Below are 17,670 nucleotides of genomic sequence, written 5' to 3'. Positions count from 1 at the left end.
TCTCCATTTGGAAATGAAAATGGAGTAAATGCAGAGTCCCTTCGTGTTGCTCTTAAGTATTAACAGCCCAGCACTGCCTGTTGTCTGATGCCTGAAAATATATTTCCATATATTTTATCTAGTTTTATAGTCTTTACAGTGGGAGGCTAAGCCTGGTACCTGCTACTATGTCATGGTCCTTCATATTACATATTTTTATATATCTATGTTGAGGGTGTAAAAAAATATGTATAAAGGAAGTTTATGAGTATAAAGTTACCTTATTTTCATCTTTTTTGTTTTATAAAGATACTACGAGGCCAAAGCGTGACTACGAGGTGGACGGCAGAGACTATCACTTTGTCATTTCCAGAGAACAAATGGAGAAAGACATCCAAGAGCACAAGTTTATAGAAGCCGGCCAGTACAATGACAACTTGTATGGAACCAGTGTGCAGTCTGTGAGATTTGTAGCAGAAAGGGTATGTTCCCCAATCATCTTACATCTCCCCTGAAGAAGGTTCCCAAGTGGCAAACTGCATGTTTTTGGTCATTACTCTTTCGTGATTTCAGTTCTAAATTTTGATTAAATATTCCTTTTAAGACCTCGAAGCAGAGAATCCCTTTAGAGCAGGATCATTAATCTTTATTCTAATCTCAATAAAGACTGACCTGCCAGGGAGAGGAGGAAAGGGAGCTTATAAACCTAAAGGCAATTAACAGCTTGAAGTTTATGGAGATTCACTTTGTCCTTGACTCACTTATCTTTGGCCACAACATTGGATTTACTTTAAAAACTTTGTCACTCTTCGTTGTTTAGATCAGGGTCCTCAATTCTTTTTGTTAGCAGGAGTTAACTTTTTATCTCCCTGAAAACTCGAGATCCTCATGGTGGAGGGGTAGATAGATGGGGAGGATTGCCTGGCCTGTTGCTGGCAGATATTTTAACTCAGAGGAGGTGTAGATGCTGTGATTCCCCTCCTCCTGATAATTTTAAGGGCGTGGAAATGAGAAGAATGTTCAAGAGAGAATAGGATAGGAAAGCACTTCAGTGTACCTTTAAGATCTGCCTAAAGAAAGATCCTAAACTCCTGTGAACACAGAGAACCAATTTCATAGAAGAAAAAAGAGTTAAGAGGCAATCATATTTGTTGTATCAGTAATATTTTTTGGATTGATTTGATTTGACACAACCTTTTCCCTTTTAATGTATTGGTTAAAAAGATTAAACAAGAAATGTTCCTGTCTGTCTAAGAATACAGTGAGAAGGTGGGTCTGCTTCCTTCTCTCTGGCAAGTTGGCTTCTTTGAGCTATATCATACTGTTTCGAATCAGCTTCCCAGATAATGGCATCTTTTCTCGCAGACACAACTTTTGTTATCTCGAACTGTTCTGGCCAGTGAATAATCAAACTGCATTTAGACATTTTATATAACTGCTGCATTTCACAGATAGCAAACTTGGAATTTATTTAAGTGATAAAGGCTTGAGCCGTCTTAGTGTGTTTCTCTTATAAAAGCTCAAGTACTCACTGGACTCTCTTCATTTTTACATGGATATTATGGATGAGTTTTTATCTCCTTTTATTGACTTAGGACTGTTTCTATTTGCATAGTATGCTTTTTCTCTTCTTTTGTAAAGCTCTTTAGCCTCGGGATAATGAAGCCATTTCCCTCCAGGAGGCAGAATATGATGTGAGGCAAATGTGTCTGTTTTTCCAGAAATACTTTATAAAGCAGCTCCTTGCTCTGAGCACTCATTGCAGTGGAAACCAAGTTAAATGAGGTGTGCTATAGTGTAATAGGGTTTTTATTTGTTAAGACACAAGATATTTACAGACACTATGCAAGCCTATCTCTCAGCATTTAAGATAAAGTATTTAAGGTAACTCTTTGTGTCTGTCCTTGCTTTATACTAGACTGAGCATATCAAAGGCAGGATACATATAAACACTCAGCAAATGTTTATGGGATTGTTCTAAACTCACATGATTACCATTCTTCCAGATTTATCTTTGGTCAGGGTGAGACAATAAGGTGTCTATTTATTCCAACCAATAAGACTTGGGTTTGAGACTTTGGGCAAGTTAGTATTTTTAAGCCTTAGTCTTTTCTTCTGTAAAATGCAGTTGATACTATGTACCTCATAGGTAGGGAATTTCTTCTTTGACAATTTGGGAATTTCTTTTTGGCAGTTGTTTTCAGAGATGGTTTATGAGCGTTTCATGAGAGTGGACTCAGTCATATTACATATGGCTACACAGCTTCCTTGTGCAAAGCATCAGGTATTTATTTAAGGAAATAAAGTTAACTGAGATAACACAAGTAAAATATCTATCCCAGTGGCAGACACTTAGTAAAGGAGTAAGAAATATAAATTATTGCAACATAACATTTGGTTATGACCATGTATATCAACTTTTGTTTATGCTTTGCAGTGATTCTTTTTCAAAATTTGAAATCCAGTATCCTTTATCTCCCTCTAAAACATACTTACTTTTTTTTTTTCTTTTGGTTTGATTATGATCATTCTTCCTGGATTAACTCCATATTTTTCTTCTCTTTCTTCCAGGGCAAACACTGTATACTTGATGTATCAGGAAATGCTATCAAGCGGTTACAAGTTGCCCAGCTCTATCCCATTGCCATCTTCATTAAACCCAAGTCTCTGGAACCTCTGATGTAAGTGGAGGACAGTGGCGGCCTTCATCCAGCCCCCTGTTCCGTACGACAGAGCAAATTGTTAAGAGCTCTTTGTCATAAATGCTTACAAATGGGAACTGCCATTGTTGATTCTTTTTTAAGAATTCCCTTTTTTAATGATAGGTGAAAGTTCTTTTGAACCACTAGAGACATAATGTCAATAATTCCTTAAAATGTCTTCACTAATGTTTCTTGATTTTTATTTTCATTTCACAAGTTGTTTTTGTGTGTGTGATATTTTCATTTTGTCTTGCTGTTTTGAAGGTAGGTTGGTTTGGTTTGTTTTTGTTTTATCTTGCTTTGCTTTCCAAATGATAGGAAGCAATCATCTTTCAATTATCTCTTTTGAGAGCAATTCCACTAGTAAATTTTTTTAAATGTGTGGGTTTTTATAGAGGGAGCAAACAATATTTTAGACTCTTTCCATTGGCATTTCACGTTGTTATAGCATAGAATTCTCATGTTCCTTAATTAAAACCTCATGTTATGTAGACCACTATCCTCAATAGGGAGTTTTCTTAGTGGCCTGGCAGTAAAACATCTACAAACTTAACCAATAGCTCCAGACCTGTGCACATTTATAAACAAGGGGAAAATGCATGACTTGGATTTTTTGGTTCTTTTTATCTTTAAGAGAACGTGTAAAATATCTTCCTGCAAAATTCAGTAAACAAAATGGGCAGATATTCATGGTCTGGCTGTAAAGTAACAATATTTTTTGTGCCAATTTGATAGAAATTGGTGGCATTATTTTGTAGACCACTCTCATACAAAAGTGACGCTGCAGTAGCCATAAAAGTAGCAGAGCAAAAAGGCTGAGAGCAGGGACTTGAAAATTAATCAGGCTAGGTTTGGTTCTTTCCTTTGCCACTGTTCAGTTATGTGAGCTCAGGCAATTTGCTTGACATCTGTAAGATTTAGTTCCTCACCTCTAAACTAAGCACATTGATGATACAGACCTCACAGAGCTAGTGTCAAGGTTAAACAGCATCTTGAATGTAGAGTTCTCCATACGGTCTTTGGCATATAATAAGCACTCACTAAATGGTAGCTATTATTACTATAAAAGATTTCAAGTTACTTTATTGTAAGAGGAATAAAACTTTTATCATTACAAACCATGTAAACAGTGCCATTCCCAAGAGACCACAAGAGATGACACCAGTGCGTCCATTGTAAGAGCTTTGCCCAAATATGCCTCCATCTGGGCCTCAAGACGTTAGAGCATTTGACAGGGTTCAGAAGTGAACCACAAAGTACTGGAAAACAGTGTTTATGGAAAGACCAAAGAAAATGAAATCATTCATCCCAGAGGAGAAAGCAGTTACTTGTAGAGGATATCGACCAATTATTCGGCGCTCTCTCTAGAAGGAAAAAGCGACAGTAGCTGGAATTGCAGTCTAAGAGAATTAAGTTAAATACATAATCAATCTCTAGGGAAATTGCCAGAGATATATCTTAAAAGCAGAATAGACTCCCATAAATAAAAGGTGGACAAAGGTTCTTACCAGGATGAAAAAATAAAGTCAGGAGGTCACTCTTAGTAACTTCTGCCGCATGAATTTAGGTATTAAATTATATCATAAAGAGCTTTGCCCACAGCTAGCACTGTGGAAAACTATGTGTTGAAGATAAAATAATGGTTGTTGATAGTATTATCCCTAATGGTACATATTAAATTCCTCCTCATGTAAGCTACTGTGTTGGGCCTTGAGCAAAGTGAATTAAGCAACCACAAATTTCCTTGCGTAAAAGTGATTTATAATCTGAGAAGGGCCTCATAAATATTATTAGTACTGCTAACATTAATAAGAAGAATAGAAATATGGCCCCCACCTCCTGGGAACAGCATCTTAAAGGCCCGTTTCAGAAATAGAAAAATAAGTTTTCACATCATAAACACGCAGTGGGCTAAGTGGCTTCCCGGGGAAGGGAGGCCTGAGGGAGAAGCAGCAGCTGCGCGTTTGGTTCAGGGCGACACTGGGGGATGTTCCCATCTGGTGCCCAGTAGGAGAAGGTCTCCTGCTTTCCACAACTATGAGATGACTTATTTAGTTTTGCCTTAGGGCCCTGTCACGGCCACGTATCAGCAAGGAAAATTAAACCTGCTGAAGGCTGGACTCCGCAATGAGACAGCGACTCTGACATCATTTGCTGCAGCCATATGCTTAGTGCCGTAACGGTGACATTCAAACCAATGTGATCTTATTAGGAAATGCTGGATGCTTACTTTCTAGCTCACTCTTTTTCTGAGGGTTTTACTTCAGGAGCAAAGCTGGCATGAATTGCCCATTCCTCAGGGAGGGGTGAATGCTAGGTCACCTGGAACAAAAGCATGGCAGCTGTCACATTTAGGCACTGATACATCGTCACACACATTATTCTCAAGTGCATCATCCACATCAAACCACAGCACTTACTAGCACATACACAGCTGACTCTTCAGAGGAGCGTAAAATCAAGGGCGTGTATGAAAGAGGTGTCTGTTTACATTGTACCGCCATCTGACTTCTATTCCCCACCCCCATCCCATGGCAATAAGAAGCTTTCCTCCACGCTTCCACCCCAATCTGCTTTTACCTTCTTGCTCCCATGATGGCCTGTGTTTACTTCTGTCTTCAGCTGTATCATAATTATGTTTGTCTAGCTCTCCAGTCATTCATTGATTCATTTCTTCATTCACTTATTCATTCAATAAGTTAAGTGTTGACTCAGCTCCATGCCACATGCTAGTGAACAAGCCATGGTCTCCGCCCTCAAAGAACTAACAGATTGGGCAGGGAGACAAAACAAGTTCATGTATTAGAGGATAAAATCCTAAATTCAGTATTGCTACAATAAATGCAAAGGGAATTCAGAGAAGACAGACCCAGTATGGGCCAGGGAAGTCAAAGAAGATCCAGAACTACATGATTTCTTGACATCTGGAGCAAAACACTTTCTTTCTATGAGACGATACCTTGGTTTAGCCCAGCATCTCCTGCCACCCAAGAGTGACAGCCACTCAAAGCCTCTAGGGCTAGTGCTGTTTGGGAAGAGAATTATAGATACCATCCCTCAGTCGAAGATGAGTTGATTTCAACAACAAGACTTCAGGAAACTCCCACTTCTGTGTATTGCAGCCATCAACATCAAGTCCAGAATTGTGTTAGTGTCAGACTTCAGTTTTGTTTTGTGTTTTTCTAAATAAGGGCCTCTTTTGAAAGAAAGTCTTGGTATACTGGAAAGTCTATTTCACTAAAAACTGGTTTCAAAAAAAAAAAAACAAAACTTTGAGTTCTTACATCAAATCCACTCTTTTACCTTAGGCAAGTCCCTTTACTACTTCTGACCTCAGTTACTTGCTCTGAAAAAGGAATTAACCTGAGACTACATGCTCCAGACCCAGATGTCTGGCTTCCTAAAGTGACATGCTAAGGCAGCAATGCCTTCAGAATTCTACCTGCACCTGCGATGCATCCCGATGGACCAACCAAACTGTCTTTGCTCTTGGCTGAACTTTTATCAGTGCAGTCACACTGGTATTCTTATGATGATCAGAGGCAATGATTGTCAATCTTTGATTAAGAAAAACTGGGAAGATAAAATAATTCTTACTTAATAAGTACAGTTTGGTTGGCAAAAAATGTTAACACCTAGAGGACATGGGAGGATAAAGCTGACACTGGTTGGGAACCAATAGATTAGGTTATTCTCCCTTTTCCTCCCTCCTCAATTTGTCCTTGAGACTAGATTGAATTTAAATAATCTTACGATTGATTAAGCAGCACTAACATACAGTTAATGATACACCAATGGTTGACAGACTAACAGAAAGAAGGACAGAGAATGCCCAGCATAATTCCTTTACAGCCCGTTCTTCTATCCGAACAAAAATAAACAAAATAAGCATCAGAGATTCCTTCTTGCCAAGCTCCTCTCTCTGGCTCACTATTTGATATGACTTGCTTAGAGTCTGTTTGAAAATATTTTGGTCCCAGCGCTTTTGATTGTTCCATTCTCTCTGTATCTTTAATTCAAGCCATCTTTAGCAGCTCCTTGAAATTCCATTGATTATAAAAACAGAGGAAGTTCAGGGCTCTTGTTGCTATAGGCATGCCTCACCGTTTGCAGAAGTTGAGCCGCGCAAGCTACAGAATGCTTTTTCGGCCTGAAAGATACACACGCCTGAGGGGCCTGTCACATTTTCTATCATTCGTTGGAAGCACTGTCTCTTTCTCCACTCCACGTGTCTCCTGCTCACATTGAAGATGAACAGCAGCCCTTGGGGAGGATGGGAGAGTCGAGAGATCAAAGCTTTCTGCGAGGTCAGGACCTGAGAACAGTCAAGTCTTGTTCTCTTAGATATAATGAGCTCCGAAAGGCTGTGATGTGTCTTCCCTTCTCTCCATCTCCTCTCCTCTCCTCCCTCTGGCCACCCCAGAAGATTGCGTTCAATTCTACATCCCATGTTTAAAAGAGGTTGAGATAGATGAGAACAAAGTCTAAGGAAAGGTGGCCAGGAAGGTTAGGATTTGGAAATTATATCCAATGAGAGAATAGATGAAGGAAGCGGGACAGTTTTTTCTGGAAGAGCGGAAGCCTCGAGGGACACATCAGCACTTGACTTAAAGACCTGAGGGCCTGACATGGAGGAAGGAGGTTTAGTCCTACTCTGCAGGGCTGCAGAGGACAGAACCAGTGACTGGAAATCATGACAGGACAGATTCTGCTTCAGTCCCATGTGGGACCAAGAGACTGCCCTCCGAGAGAGTGAGCCCCCTGGGAGGGAGTCCTTGTGGCTGAAAATATTCCAGCAAAGAGGCGTCCCGATGAGGACCAGGAGGCTGCTGTAAGATTACACTAGGCTTCCTGCAGGACTCATTTTTGCCATGCATTGTAGTTTTTCAGGATTTGGTATGTTCCCTTTGTGTTCTGATAGCAAACTCTCATTTTCCCAGGGAGATGAATAAGCGTTTAACAGAGGAACAAGCCAAGAAAACCTATGACCGTGCAATTAAGCTAGAACAAGAATTTGGAGAATATTTTACAGGTAAAACTTCATTTACATTTGTGCTGTGAGAAAGGAGATAAATTGTCTGACATTTGGCATAGAGAGGGCTCTGGGCCTGGTGTACCTGGGCCCTAAGACGTTTCTGCTAAAAACCCCTTATTTCCTTCTACTTCTCCCATTTGATCCAAAACTCTGGTTTCTTTCTTCTCTGGATTCAGCTTCCAGGTTCCCACTGGCCCTACCCGAAACCATGAGTGGCAAATGCCACTGAGCTATCTCCTGCTATTAAGGAGATTTTAAGCATTAATACCTCATTCAGCTTCTTTCCCTGAGATCATCAGAAAATTTGAAAAAGAAACTTTTAAGGCTCAAAATGTGTACCGTCCAAAGCAGTTACTCTTGGGAAGCAAGCCCAGGGCCTCTGTCCTCTGCTTCAGGGACCTATGGGTCTGTCTCCCCATTAGCAGCACTTGAAGAAAATGTTGAAACACTTCCTGTGTTTCAATTAATTCCATGTCAAGTCTCAATGCAAAACTTTTTTTTTCTTTTTAAATATTTCCTTGGAAACATGAATTTGGGGGGATATTTTGTCCTGGGTATCACGTCCTGAGTTCTTTATCCTTAACATGCTTTCATGAAACACTGATCAAATCCAAAGAGCAATCAAACTTTATGGAATTTGCCTTACCACTGATGGTTTAAAAACAAGAACTTTCCTCCTGAGTTACCTTGCATGAAGTTTGGTGTTTTCTTTTTTCTCTCATTCAGAATATGAAAATGCCACGGGCTTAGCAGTTTGCAAATATGTTGAATTGGGTAAATCTTAAGTAAAATTTTGGTTAATAACAAAGATATGAGTTATGTTTCATCCTAAAAGAACATGCAAGATGTTCTTTTAAATCAAAATAATGTACATTTTGACCAGTGGTTTATATTCAGGAATAAAATATCATAATCAATACATTCTGAGGATTGTTTGTGCAGATCTAAACCATGTTTCAGTCACAATTTATTTTTAAGCCCTAGTGTCATACGGGTAGTACTGATGTGTTTGGGATATCTATCTACAAGATAGCTGCTGTTCAAAGGAGATAATAAAATGTATTTAAATCTACTGTAAGTGACTTGGTGTTTTAGGTAATACACAGTTTGTTTGTTTCCTCCTATTTTTATGTTTTTTACTAGTTGCCCATAAGGTGTTCTCACTACAAACAGCCCTGTAAGGTAAAATCTCAATTTACCAGATTACTTGGAGAATGAATGGGGTTTTCTTTTAAAGGTTTTGGGGGTTGAGGAGATTAACTAAAGTTTCTTCTAAAATCTTTATTATTTCCTCTGTGTCTAAAATATTTGAATTTCTACCCCTTACAAAATAAGTACAGTACGGAGAATATAAGTCTGGCTCTCTTTGATAACAGGGAGCTCTCAATCTGAAAATTGATCAATGCTTAGCTCAGTGCCTGGCCCAGAGTACACACCCATAAAATTTAAATAAATGAGTGATTCATTATGCAGAACTGCAGAGCGACATGTAGAAAGTAGGAAGACCATGGTGCATTTATTACCAATCTAGGACATGCCTTGTAAGGATTTTTTAAAATCATTGTTGTGACTTTGCTTAAGTGAATTTCTGCTTTTTCTTACTAATAAAAAGTAATATTAAGCTTCCTGATGAGTTTGTCTGTCACTATTTGAGCTTCTGCTGCGTGATTGATGGTTGTTCTTCACCAGCCAGCGAGTGATTCCTAACTCCAGTGTGTTTGCTTTTGTTCTAGCTATTGTCCAAGGTGACACCTTAGAAGATATCTATAACCAATGCAAGCTTGTTATTGAAGAGCAATCTGGGCCTTTCATCTGGATTCCCTCAAAGGAGAAGTTATAAATTAGCCACTGCACCTCCAACAATGACAGAAGAGCATTTAGAAGAACAAAATATATATAATATACTACTTGGAGGCTTTTATGTTTCTGTTGCATTTATGTTTTTGCAGTCAATGTGAATTCTTATGAATGTACAACACAAACTGTGTGAAGCCATGAAGGAGAAGGAGGGGCCAAAGGGTGGGACAGAAAAGACATTGCAGTACGCGGGAAGGCTTTGGTTTGCTCAGAGTACCGGGGGTAGGGACGAACCTCTGACGGGCTTTGTGCCCAAGAGATGGGCAGCCTCCTCACCCAGCAGATGTCCAGAGCTGATTTAGCTGCTGAGCTCCCTGTGTTTTTTGCTTTAAAGAAAAGTTGCCAGCACTTGAACTTCACCAACCTTCCCATTACCCACATCTGTAATTGGTACACTTCGAATTTTATAACTATGCACCTCCTTTGATTTCTTAACAAGCAAAAGAAAGAACGAAGGAAAAAAAAGAAAGGAGTCCCTTTGGAGATGGCATAATATCAGGGAAGGATAAGTGTGTAGTTTCTTTTCCTGGCATCTGCAAAGACGAGCATTTCATAAAATTTGCGAGTGTGTGGAGGACTGACCTCACTGAGAGGAGGGGATTCCACCTGGGGTTAGCTTTATGATTGTTTATCGTCTATTTTGCCATTTATAAACTTAAAGAAGGCACTAAAGATGAGAATAATTTATATAATAAAAATATATTAAATGTATAGAAATGAATTTCTATAGGTTAAAGAAGTTTTGTGAAATATTTTGTAAAGATTAATTAATTGAAAGACTAAATGTATGCACTATCCGCAGATGATCCAATTCAAGAACAGAAAGCTGCACTCTCCCTTTTGTTGCCAATGATCCACTGAGAGCATCTGAGTTCCTTCTGAAGCCTGACAAAGACTTCTCCCTCACTTACCTCCCATGATCTCCCTTCCACATTAGTGATACACTCCCATGGAGCACATCCCTTAATGAGTTACCCTCATGAATATTTTTGGAGGACATTTGGTTAATGCATTTTTTTAAGCTGATGGCTTTCAGAGACAAACTCATGCAAATGATGTAAAGGGAAGTTTTTGCTTTTGCTTTTCTCTTGTTAAACAACCTGGGCCTGCCATGCAAATAGTTGAATAATGTTGTTCCTAGTTAACTTACATACAGTTCTTAAAGGATCATTTAGTATTTTGGCCATCATGAATAATTAGGACTTTTTTTTTTGTCTGTTTCACAAGTAACTGAGGGTTTTGTAATAGCCAGAGAAGGTATAGAGCCATGGAGAGATCTGTCCCAAGATGCACTATTTCTCTGAGGAAGAGAGAGAGAAGGGAAGCATCTGGTTGCGGGGGGTGAGGGGTGCAGACTCTTGTTTCTGTGTACCGGACAAAGAGATAGAACCATCAGGAAAGACCATTAATGACTTTGAGCTCAACCAACTGAACTGCCTTTCTTGGGGGCTGCACCTGGACCAAGTTTATCTTTTAGCAATTATAATAATGATGATTTATAAAAAGAAACCTCCCGAAGCCTATATCCCACTTTAGAGCCAATGGTGACATCAGCATTGCTTGTGCGCAGGGTGTTTAGAGAGAGACTTTTCAGTGATCTCAATAACTACTCAACTCTGGGTTGTATACATGCCCAAACTAAGCCCCATCGCCTTATCTCTGGGGTACATCCAGACCTGGCAGGGATTCTGCCACACTGTGCAGCAAACCAGCATGCAGGCTGGGATGGGAGAGCAAGAGACAGCCATCAGCAGTGATGGGGCTTCTTCACAGTAAGAACATCAGAGCTCAGAATGAGGGTCTCTTTCCAAAAGCAAGCATTATTTGTCTTAACACTAAAATACCACTGTCTGCCTGGCTGCAGTCACCAAAACAAACACAAAAATGCAAAATCATGCATCTACCTATAGTCTTGAGGCTACCTTTACCAATGGAAGGGCTAGCAGTGCATTTTTCCCTCTGATGAAAGTTAAATTTCCCAAGACTTCTTGGAGTGCTCAAAATGTCAAAAAAAGTGTCCATGTCTGCAATTCGCCAGTTTCAGGTCAAGGCCTGCTTTCATCAATCTTGCTCCCAGAAGTTTTCTGCCACCAGAATGCCATTCCTGATCCCAGCTCTACTTTTAGGCCACCATGATAACTTCTTTGGTTTCTCAACTAAGCATGCAACCATTTATTTAAAGGACTGTCATTAATGAATAGATGTTTCCACGGGTCATGTGATGTGCTTTCCATTTAATATTAAGTATTGCTGTGGCTGAGTACAATCAAATTGAACCACCAACCCTTGGTTTTGTAGTAATATAATTATTTTCCTAGTGTAGATGCTTCTGATTAGAATTGGCATTTGCACTGATTTTTTTATGTAGATTTATATAAATATATATATACATATATATTTGCTTGAAGAATCACCAAGCCAATTGGTGAGAGGGTCTTTTCCTGTAGAATTTACACCTCCATTTGTTGTGTTGTCTTGCGCTTCCCAATGTTGAGGTCTCTACGGCTCCAGTGAACCAGTGTGTTTTGCAGCAAATCTGACGACTTGTGTGGAAATGGCATGAAGGTTACCCAGATTACAACTGGTGCAAATGCACTTGGAGCCTGGGGCCAGACTGGTGCTAACACTGCAAACTTTGTCGAGAGCTCTCTCCAATCTGAAGGCTTGCTGGGGGCGCAACGTCACCTTCACATGCTGGGCCCTTTCGGAAAAGTGCCAGATCGTGTCACTGGTGCTATTTTTCATGCTCTGGTACAATGTGTAGCACCACGGGGGTCTCAGCTTTACCAAAATCAAAATCCCATTTGTCAGCTAATTGCAGGGGCATTTGTTTTTTTGCTCTCCTCCCACAGGATTTGTTGGCCACTTCTTTGCAGGCTTTTTCTCCCAGCTCTAAGCTTTTGGGTTGGCTCTGTTGAGTGCACCCATCTTTACGAAGCCTGCACTCAGGTGCCTGTGAGCTGTCTTAGATCCTACTGCCAGCCCTTCAGGACTCCGAGCCAGGGAAAAGCTCCCCACTCCTATGGCTCTTGCCTCTTTTTTCTTCTCATTCTTTCCCTCTGCTCTTCTCCTCCTAGTTCTGTCTCATTCCAGCTCTCTTTTGTGTACCTCTCCTTTTATCCTTCCATCCCGTCTTGTCTGAGTTGTTGGCTTTCTCCTGCATTCCTTCTTTACTCCCTCCCCTTTGATCCCCAATCTCTTTGTCTATCTCTCCTTTAGTCTCAGTCTCTCCCCTTCCTCTTCTTCCTCTTTCTCCACCTTTCCTGTCCTTTCTCATCTCACATCTCTGATCATCTCCTCTCCCATAACCCACTCCTTAGTATTTCTGTCCTATAAGGGCTCATGGCTGATTCAGACAGCAAGTCCATACACTGGACTAATGACACAAATTCTTTGGGTCACCGTTTCACCTAGGCAGCCCAGAAAGCAAAGCTGAGCGTGAATGAGGTCCTGCACTGGAGTCAGCTCCATCACGCCTCACTGAGCCAGCCTGCACCGCTGCCCTGGCAGTGATGATGCACGTGCTCTGGGCCCTGCCGGCACCTGGGCGCCTCTCTGCCTGAAGCCTGGTCCAAAGTGAGCCCACTCCCAGCACCATCCCACGGCTCTGAGGACACTTCCTTTCAATAAAGGCAGACTCTGGCCCCAGCAATTATTCTGACACCAAACCTCTTCCTTCTCATGGAAGCCATGCCATCACCTTGGTTTGGAGAGAGAGACTTTTTCTCCATTCATAAGCTTTCTTTTTCCTATTTTCACGTGAAGCTCCCTCTGCTTTTCAGCTGGTGATTGCTCTGGTGAGATTGAATGGACTTGCTGGTGAAATTACATCTCTTTTTTCCTGTCTTGGTCCTGCCTAAATTCCTACAAAAATATTTAAGTCAAAGACTCAGGCTAGTTCCTAAGTTTATCATAGTAATCTGTCACTCCTAAGAGGACAAAAGGGGACATTTCCCTTAGAGTATGTGGAGTACCTCCTATGACACCTGATTTGAAAGAGGACTCCCTACAGAATTCTGTGGATATACATTTTACTTCTCTGTACGTATGGTATATGTGGTATGTCTATCATGTATACACATACTACATTGGGTACAAATGAATGTGGATGGAAACCCACACACACACTTTAGTCTGTAAATATCCTTCCTCACTGAAAACTGTGCTTCAGAAATCATTTCTTGTACAGCTGTGCAGTTTCTTGTAGCAGCTGAGGATAAGCTAAGACAGGTGAATGATTTAGACAAAGGTCATCTAAAAGATAGAATACAGAAGCTCCCTAGCAACTCATGACGACAGACAACCAAATGACAAGGTTGACTCCCAATGAGATGGCAAACTTTTCTCTCCTTTTTGAATCTGTGTTTCCTAAATGTGTCTTAACTTCTGAGTGCACCAGGCTGTATGCGTGAGATCCTTTCGATATGACGGTTTTGTGCTTCTCTCTGACAGATTGCGTCTCCATCGAGCTGTAGTGCCGCATGGGAGGGAGGGAAACATACTCCTTGCCTGGGCTGGAGTTTACAGAGACACTGCACAGCTTACACTCCTGTTAAGTGTAAATATTCGACACTTCCATTCCATTTGTGTAAAAAATAAAGCACACACGATTATAAAATCAAGATGTATATTTCATACTCGGTGTGTCTTTGCATATTTATTGCGTTTCCAGTTGTCAGCGGTGGCCCCATTGTAAAAATGCTTGATAGAGTGTTTATAAACATGTCATGGTTTTATTATAAGATATAAATATTAAAACATTTTATACTTTATAGCAAATTATTTTCTCCCAAAGCATAATTTGTCTTATTTCACGAAGAATAGAATCATTCATTTCTATTTTTATCAGACTTGTCTGATTTTAGAGCTAAAGTGTAGTTAGAGTAGATTTGCTCTGAGAAATATTGGCACTGCCTAGAGCAGCTGAAAGTGCTGCTTTTGAATATTTTTAAATATTTGATTGCCATCTTGCCTACTTTTAATCAGGATTTTGCCAAGGGTGAACAAGGTATTAAATGATAGGTATTTTGGGTTTTTTTTTTTTTTTTTTTTTGGCTGCGTTGGGTCTTCGTTGCTGCACGCGGGCTTTCTCTAGTTGCAGCGAGCGAGGGCTATTCTTCGTTGCAGTGCTCGGGCTTCTCATTGCGGTGGCTTCCCTTGTCGTGGAGCACAGGCTCTAGGCGTGCGGGCTCAGTAGTTGTGGCACGCGGGCTCAGTAGCTGTGGTTCATGGGCTCTAGAGCCCAGGCTCAGTAGCTGTGGTGCACGGGCTTAGTTGCTCCACGGCATGTGGGATCTTCCCGGACCAGGGATCGAACCCGTGCCCCCTGCATTGGCAGGCGGATTCTTAACCACTGCGCCACCAGGGAAGCCCAAATGATAGGTTTTTTAAAGACCCTCACATCTAGCTGAAAAAAAAATCAATTCTCCAGTTTCAAAATTGGGAGATTCCAGAAGGTCCTAAGAATAGAAATAGTTTTTTCTTGTCTGATACTAATGATGCAAAGAAAGGCATAAATGGGAAAGAAGGTGTCAATTTTCCATATGTACTGGGGCCAAAAAACATACCAGCTCAAAAGAGCTGAGCATACCACAAATGTCAGGCTTGAAAACCTGAATCTGCCAGATGATTCTTCCTTCCCGGTTAAACATATTCCTTGTCATGTAGACATTCAGACAGCACAGGTCTGACAGCTGGGGGACCAAAACAAATTCCTCCCGTGGAAAGGGTGAAATTTCACCATTGAAGTGATCACTTTGAAGTACGTTTTGCTTCACGATAAACTATCACATAATTGGATCAGCCACTGGGGAAGCCAGACTTGTTGGTCATACCGCCCTGGCCAGCACAGTGCACCGGCAGGAGTCTCCACCAGCTGCCCTGCCTCTGTCCATGGTCCTTGGCGGCAGTGAGCCGAGCAGATCAGAGGCAGCAGAAGGCATTGACTGAGGCTGCAAGCCCAATGCAGGCCTCACATTCCAACAGTTATTCAATTTTTAACATTTGCACAGTCTTATCAGGTTTAATATTAGTGGTAACACTACACAAAAAGCCAGATTCACTCAATAATGGGTGTGTTTGTTCAGGGGGGAAAAAAGCTAGAAGAGCTTTTGACTTTTCTTTGGGTCCTAATTCGTTTCTTTGTAACTATTTTTAAAACACAATCATTCTGAAAGTCTCAAAGTTTAGAAATGACTGCACATCTTTGAACCTAAGAGGGCCTAGCTACGCAACCATGGACGTTTTGTAGATACTCTGAGACTAAACATCCAGCGACAGAATTTAAAAGCCTCAGTGGGGCGGGCACAAAGATAAGGAACATTTGTAGAGGGGCCACCAGCTTTCTCGGCACAAACCAGACCCAGAGTCTCTGAAGTTGTCAGGGGACAATGTCTTCTACGCCCCAGGACTGCTGAGTCTCATAACCCCAGTCGTTGTGCTCTGTGACTCACCTTTCCCTTCGGGACATCTCAGGAGGCACTACTGCAATCATGAAACTGATCCTTTCCCCCTTCCAATGTTACAGCCGTTGTCAAGTCCAGACCTTGTCCCTAATCCCCCTTAGCACAGTTGGGACAAAGCTGGAATACTTAGGCAAACTTTGCTAAAGATTGGCTATAACAAAAGGGGTATAACAGATAACTTGATTTATGGGATGGGCTTAGTGCTCAGCACCTGGCCACCCGCCATGTGACACAGGGCCATTTTCTCCCACCTCCCAGGGGTCCCTCAGGCACAGCTGGACCTGAGGTCAAAACCTTTACTCTACTGTAGCCCGTTTGAGAGACACGGAATCCATGCCTGACTCAGCACTGCTTTCCCACGATGTCAGCTACCGGTGAAAAGTGCCTGCACTCTCCTTCCCCTTTGCTCCCACGTGCTGGAATACAAATAGGATTGAATCACGGTGGTTAACTTTGATTCCTCTTTCACTGTAAGATCGCCTTAGATGCAGATTCTGATGCAGGAGGTGTGGGGAGGAGCCAAGAGCCCACATTTCTAACAAGCTCCCAGGTGATACTGACACTGGAGTCACCAGGCTCTAATTCAGTCTAATTTTTCACACTGCTACTGACCACCCACCAGTGGGTCATAATCCAGCACTTTTTTTTCAATGAAATAGAAACTCTAGAGTGCCTCAGGTGTAGTAAGGATGAATATTGTTTCATGTTGTGTCAGGTGTGCAATGTATTTCTTACTGTCAGTCACAGTCACACGTTGAGAAACAGTGCCATGACCCGCACTCAGCCAGCTCCCAGGGGCCTCCTCTCCTCCTGAAGACGGGGTGCCACCGTGGAGAATGCAAACCATTAAGTCCTTTTCTCTGCCACCTCCTAGCTTTTCCTCACTGGTCCTAGTTTCAGAGCCACACAAACCAATGCATAGACCCTCTTCACCCACCTGAGACAGGGAGTGAAATAGGAAACATCCACCTAAACCTACTAAAAAATGACCACTATCTAAGTCAAGGCCCTAAATCGGAGTAAAGAAACTGAAGAACTGATGGCTTTTTCCAAATGTGAACATACACCTTTTCTGTTTCCAAAGCCCTGGTCCACATCCTTCATGAGAGAAATCTAAATCTTGAATTTAATTTTCAGTCTTTTATTTGATTATTTTTAAGATTCTAGGTAAAGCAACTATCCTCCAATAAAAATTAATTTAAAAAATTTTAAAACAAGATTGTATGGGTTTCCCTGGTGGCGCAGTGGTTAAGAACCCGCCTGCCAGTGCAGGGGACATGGGTTCGAGCCCTGGTCCGGGAAGATCCCACATGCCGTGGAGCAACTAAGCCCGTGTGCCGCAACTACTGAGCCTGTGCTCTAGAGCCACGAGCCACAACTACTGAGCCCGCATGCTGCAACTACTGAAGCCCACGTGCCTAGAGCCCGTGCTCCACAACAAGAGAAGCTGCCTCAAGGAGAAGCCTGCGCACCACAATGAAGATTAGCCCCCGCTTGCCTCAACTAGAGAAAAGCCCGCGCACAGCCACGAAGACCCAACGCAGCCAAAAATAAAATAAATAAATTTTTAAAAAATAAAAAATAAAAACATAACATTGTAAAGCAACTATACTCCAATAAAAATTAATTTAAA

At 41.4% G+C, this 17,670-nt stretch overlaps 1 protein-coding gene across 9 annotated transcripts in view; it reads left to right on the top strand.

Annotated features, from left to right (window-relative positions):
• DLG2 (discs large MAGUK scaffold protein 2) overlaps positions 1-10,082 on the top strand; it is a 1,232,045-nt gene extending 1,221,963 nt beyond the window's left edge. For all 9 annotated transcript variants that reach the window (XM_057552562.1, XM_057552552.1, XM_057552555.1 and 6 more), the window contains 4 exons: positions 289-461; positions 2,551-2,660; positions 7,622-7,713; positions 9,450-10,082. In XM_057552562.1, the coding sequence (XP_057408545.1) occupies positions 289-461; positions 2,551-2,660; positions 7,622-7,713; positions 9,450-9,556 (482 nt within the window). In that variant the 3' untranslated portion in view covers positions 9,557-10,082. The remainder of the gene's footprint in view (positions 1-288; positions 462-2,550; positions 2,661-7,621; positions 7,714-9,449) is intronic.
• Positions 10,083-17,670: the final 7,588 nt, after the last annotated feature.

The sequence above is a fragment of the Balaenoptera acutorostrata genome, chromosome 9, assembly GCF_949987535.1.
Source record: "Balaenoptera acutorostrata chromosome 9, mBalAcu1.1, whole genome shotgun sequence".
Taxonomy (NCBI): Eukaryota; Metazoa; Chordata; class Mammalia; order Artiodactyla; family Balaenopteridae; genus Balaenoptera; species Balaenoptera acutorostrata.
The sequence above is the reverse complement of the archived record's forward strand: the minus strand, read 5'-3'. Positions and strand labels throughout refer to the sequence as shown.